The sequence below is a fragment of the Mus pahari genome, chromosome 19 (assembly GCF_900095145.1).
Source record: "Mus pahari chromosome 19, PAHARI_EIJ_v1.1, whole genome shotgun sequence".
Taxonomy (NCBI): Eukaryota; Metazoa; Chordata; class Mammalia; order Rodentia; family Muridae; genus Mus; species Mus pahari.
The window spans coordinates 13,582,920-13,588,279 of record NC_034608.1 but is presented as its reverse complement, the minus strand read 5'-3'; the positions used below and the strand labels follow the sequence as shown (position 1 = coordinate 13,588,279).

General features: G+C 42.8%; 1 protein-coding gene across 1 annotated transcript in view; it reads right to left on the bottom strand.

Moving 5' to 3' along the window:
- Positions 1-840: 840 nt before the first annotated feature.
- Positions 841-5,360, bottom strand: part of LOC110336993 (carcinoembryonic antigen-related cell adhesion molecule 5-like) — a 68,132-nt gene continuing 63,612 nt past the window's right edge. The window contains exons 7-9 of the mRNA XM_021219738.1: positions 3,659-4,018; positions 2,154-2,507; positions 841-1,124 (exon numbers count right to left, since the gene is read on the bottom strand). Of these exons, the coding sequence (XP_021075397.1) occupies positions 841-1,124; positions 2,154-2,507; positions 3,659-4,018 (998 nt within the window). The remainder of the gene's footprint in view (positions 1,125-2,153; positions 2,508-3,658; positions 4,019-5,360) is intronic.

Genomic DNA, 5,360 nt, shown 5'->3' with positions numbered 1-5,360 from the left:
TCCTACAGACTAAACCACCAACCAAATCATATAAAAATGTAGGGACACTGGGCTCCAGCTACATATGTAGCAGAGGATTGCCTCAACTGGCATCAGTGTGAGGGTACTCCCTTGGTCCTGTGGAGGCTTGGCAATGAGAGTTCCAATTGTGCTTCTCCAGAAAGACTCATAGATAGTCCTCAGGATTCATTGTATGAACAGAAACAGAAACCCAGGGAACCATGACTTTCAGCTCAGTGGTCTAGTTTAACCACAAATTGAGCTAACATTATGAGATCTGACAGTAAAAGTCAATCTCAGGATAAAAACAGTGAGTGGAGCATTGCACCAAGGATTTTATATTTGGACCTCAAACAAGTTGTGGGTCAAAACTATTTAGAAACCACCAATGTGCACAGTGAACTATTGGCAGTCCCTTCTCGTAGAATGGGTGTTAGATGAAACTACTTGAGCATATGAGGGGATGTTTGCCTCCATGCAGACACTGCACTATTTAAAAGGGGACTCTGAACACTTGGAAACTTTAGGCTGCTAAAATTAGTCTTCAGGGATTCTAAAACAAACAAACAAACAAAAGCAATATATTTAATCCACAACCTAAGCTCTTAACCTCAGATGTGTTTATTATATTGATGTCTTTATTTTGCTTTGGTAAACAGGTTTCATATTAAACCATGGCCTGTCCTTCTACCCTTGGTTATTTCAGGACTACAGATATGAGTATCAATGAAGGAAGTACATGAGTAGTAACTGATGATTTTTACCACTTAACCCATTTCCATTTTGCACCACATGAATAAGGAAATGACCCCACTCTGCTGTAGGACAAGAGGAGAGAGGTCACTCTTCTGTCACAGTCAGATGGACTGGGAGACTGGACTTTGAACTGACTGGGTTGGAGACCTCACATTGATACATTCCAGCATCCTCCCTCCAGACAGGATCTATGCTGAGTTGGCACTTTGATGGTGAAAGTGTCATTCTCTCTGTGAGCTGCAGACTCTGCTTATTGAAAAGCCAACGGATGGAGATTCCAGGGTCATCTGAGAAGCAAGTGAAGACTACTGAGCTCTGTACTCTGACCGTGGTGTCTGTCACTCGCACAAAAGGCCAGGAAACAGGGTCTGTAAAGAAACAGAGGAGGGGACAAAATGACAGTAGTCCTTCAGAGAGCTCAATGATTGCCTCTATAGTTCACTCTTAATAAAACTTCCAGGGAGGGGAAATTGGAGCTCTTACCATAGACATATCTTATGTTTTTGAATATTATCCATGGGCTGTGTGACCCTGATTAACCCACTGAGGACATTGTGTCTTAGTTTCTCTGTAACATGGCAGATGGTGCATGATCATTGCTTTGTCTATGAGTTAAACTTAGTTATGATCAATCTTGAGATCTTGGAATGAGGTAGCTGCTCAAAATCTAAGTATATGCCAGGAGAAGAATATTCCTATGCTGTACCCCTGAGGACAAGTAGGAGGGTGGAATAACTGTCTCCATTGCTTCTCCCACTGGGGATACTGACCTTCCTGTGAAGTCTCAGAAACCCAAAACAATAGTTGGTTAATGATCCAGGAATATGTGAAGTGTGATTCAGAAGAAGGTGATGGCCCAGATCAACTAAAAAACTTCAGCTTTTATGGCAGTGTATAACTGATTTGATAGTCTATGGAACTTGTGAATTCACTATAAATGTGTTCTCTGTAAGCTCTAACAGAAAATCAAAACAAAGCATTGATAAAAAGGTTCCCAGTGGCACATGGAGATGAAGCATGAACAGAGTTTGGAGCCAGAGCATCCTTGTGGGCTTTGTGTGGAGTCGATGCCGTCCTCAACTAGGGCCTGCCCAAGCTCCACAGAGTCTCTCTGAGAGCCAGGTGTATGGTGAGAACCTCAAGAGTCTGTGCTGGGTCTGATGTACTAGTACTGAGTTATTCAGCATATGTTTTCCTCTCTACAAGAAGATACTGGTGAGGGATTCTGGTCTACTGAGGTTTGTCTAAGGAATGCATTTCCTACAGTAGGTACCCAAACCCCAGTGTGGGGAAAAATGTAATGGGAGAGTAAATATGTCCAGCTATTTCCAGACAGTACAGCATATAAAGCAGAATAAGCCATACAAAACATCTAGAAGCCAGTGAGAGTCACTTACTATTTACATGGACTTGCACGTGTGCTCTCTCAAGTTTGAAGTCCTTGTGTAAAATTTCTAACATATACAGTCCTGCATCATTCTCAGTGACATTCTGGATCAGCAGGGATCCATTAGTGTACATCATTTCTCTTCCACTGTGTGCAAGTCCCCAGATAATGGATTCCATGGCTCTGCTATATTCTGCAATTTTAAAAATATCTGTTCTATACACCGATCTGTACCAAAAAAGTGTCTGGACATCTTCTGGCACATTACAAACAAGTAGAAGAACACTTTTCCCTACAGCAATATTCCAAGGCACTGGTTCAATTTGGAGTTGGTCAGAGGCGAGAAGGTTACAGCAAGTAGAGGCTACAAGAAAAGAGATAAGTTATCAATTCAGGAGCATATGGCTGTACATAAAGTTAGTGAGCTTTGTCCGGAGCAGATGAATTAATCCCTCAGTCTAAACATGGAGGCATAGGTGTGTCTCTCCTATCTGATGGAGATGAGCAATATAGTATTTTTGCATGGCTGCCTCTTCACTCCCCTCAGTCAGACACTGGGCGTACTCATGCCCACTGAAATTTGTGATGATGTCTCCCCTGAACACTTTGTAACTTTTGTTCCAATCTGCTTTATAGCTACAGCCAGCCACTACATTTCCCTAAAACACATGCTTGCCATTCTGCCCTGCAGCCCATGGAATTGGGGCAGAATGAGGGTAAGAAGAAGTCTGATTTTCTTGGCAGGCTCAGGTATTAGAAAAAGGTTCAAAGACTAGAATGGCTGACTGTATGTCAAGGTAAAACAAATGAGTGTATTTTGGAAAATGGAAACCTCAGTTTAATATGCCACAACTGGATTGGCCTGTCGGAAAGACAGCAATATATAATGTAGAGTAGGATATTGGTAGTGCAGGGTCCAGACCACTGCAAGACAATCCTCCTCTCTGCTATCAGCTCTGGGGGGGTAGAAGTAAACATAGCACCCTGAACAGGCCATAAAGAATAAGCCAGTAAGCATCACAATTCCCTTCATCTGCATGAGATTGTAGATTGTATTTACAGACCTCTGATGCTTGGACCTAATAAGTACCCCAGTTTAATATTATTGGCCTAAAACCCTAGTTCCCTCTAAGCACCGAGAAAAGTAATGGTACAGTCATGGCAAATGAACCTCAGGGTCACCTGTGGTTAAGCCTGGGTGAGGTGATTGTGATCAGGGTTTCCTGATACTCACTTCACTGTGAGAGTGCAATGGTCTCCTCATACGTTTGGTTTCAACTCTGATTCTTGGCAGACTCTGACAACTAAAGCTGAGCTGTTCTCCTTCAATGATTTCTTTGTTACAGGAGAGTCAGAAAATAAAATCTGATTGGCTCCACCCTGTATGTAATACACTAAGTGCTCAAACCCCAACATGGGGACACAGTGCAGTAGGGAAGGAAACACAGTACAGGCATGACAATCCTGTGAGTCTAATGCCCACCTAGCAATGAACAATCACAGAGAACAACTTACTGTCCAGATGGAGTTGCACATGTGCTATTTCATCTTTCAGATCTGTACTCATAGTTCGTAGAGTATAGAATCCAGTATCATTCTGCATGACCCTCTGGAGCAGTAGGGATCCATTACTGTACACTGTTTCTCGACCACTGTGTGCAGGCCCTGGCAAGCTTGAACTTGTGGCCATTACGTGTTGAATGAGCTCAGATTTCTCCTCTGCAATCACCCCTTTATACCAGAAAAGGGAATGAAGATTTTTTGGGAGATTGTGAACCAGTAGCAGAACACTTTCCCCTTCAGCAATGCTGGGTGGCACTGATTCTATACTGAGCCTTGCAGTGGAGACAGAATCCTTGGAGTTTGGAACAAAGCCTAAAGGTAAAAAAAAAGAGAATCATATTTATTGTGACCATTGTGTATTTTTTCTTAACTTTTATTATTTAAATGTATTGTATACATCAAACATATTAATATTGAATATTTTGAGAATAAAATTATACATATTAAATTTGTTCAATTTTTATAGTCATATCATTTCATACCCTAAAAATATCATTAATGAATATTTAATACTATCCATAACTTAGGATACAATATCTAATGTTGAACACTAAATTGATTAAAAATGTACAATATATTGTTTGGGAATTAAGCATAGTAAATGAGCATAAATATTAAAAATGAATCATTAAGAAATGTATTTAAGGCTGTCTGTCTTCTGAACCCCTGCAGAGGCTGTTGAGCACTCCAGAGGACTCTCCACACCGCAGTTCCTCGGGATCACAGGTGAGTGGAACACAGCATCTGCTCCAGAGAATCCGGGAGGGTCTTGTGCCAGCAGAAACTGGGACAAAAGAACCCCACATGCTGAGAGGCTGGGTTCCAGTCTGGTCTGGGCTACTACCACCATCTCTCTTCTGAACCCCAAAGGAGGCCACTGAGAGCTCTGGGGGACTCTCCACACCTCGGGTCCTTGAGATCGCAGGTGAGTGGAGGACAGCATCAGCTCCAGAGAAACCAGGAGGGATTTGTGCCAGCAGGAACACTGAGCTCCAGTGGACTCTCCACACTGCAACTCCTCGGATCACCTCGGGATCTCAGGACCTAGGGGTCACCTCAGGATCATGAGAGGTAGAGACTCAGACCCCTGGGCACCTTCCTTGCCAGGGAAGAGTGAGCCTACAGGGAGGGCTCTGATCCCAGGACTCAGAAGGTGGAAAGAGCTTCAGACTTCTGGACACCTGTCCTGCAAGAGGAGAGCTTGCCTGCAGAGAGTGCTTTGACCACTGGGACACAGGTGAGAGTTGGATTCCCAGGAGTGGGAACAGAAGCTAACAGAATCACAGGAGGATCAAACTCTAGCCAGAGACAGTTTGAACATTAACACCAGAGATTTCCAGATGGTGAAAGGCAAACGTAAGAATCTTACTAATAGAAACAAAGAACACTGGGCATCATCATAACCCTGTACGCCCACCACAACAAGTCCTGGATACCCCAACACACCCAGAAAGCAAGATGCGGATTTAAAATCATATCTCATGATGGTGGTAGAAGATTTGAAGAAGGACATTAATAACTCACTCAAAGAAATACAGGAGAACACTGTTAAACAGGTAGAAGCCCTTAAAGAACTACAGGAAAACACTGCTAAACAGCTAGAAGAAACACAAAAATCCCTTACAGAATAACAGGAAAACACAAAAAAACAGGG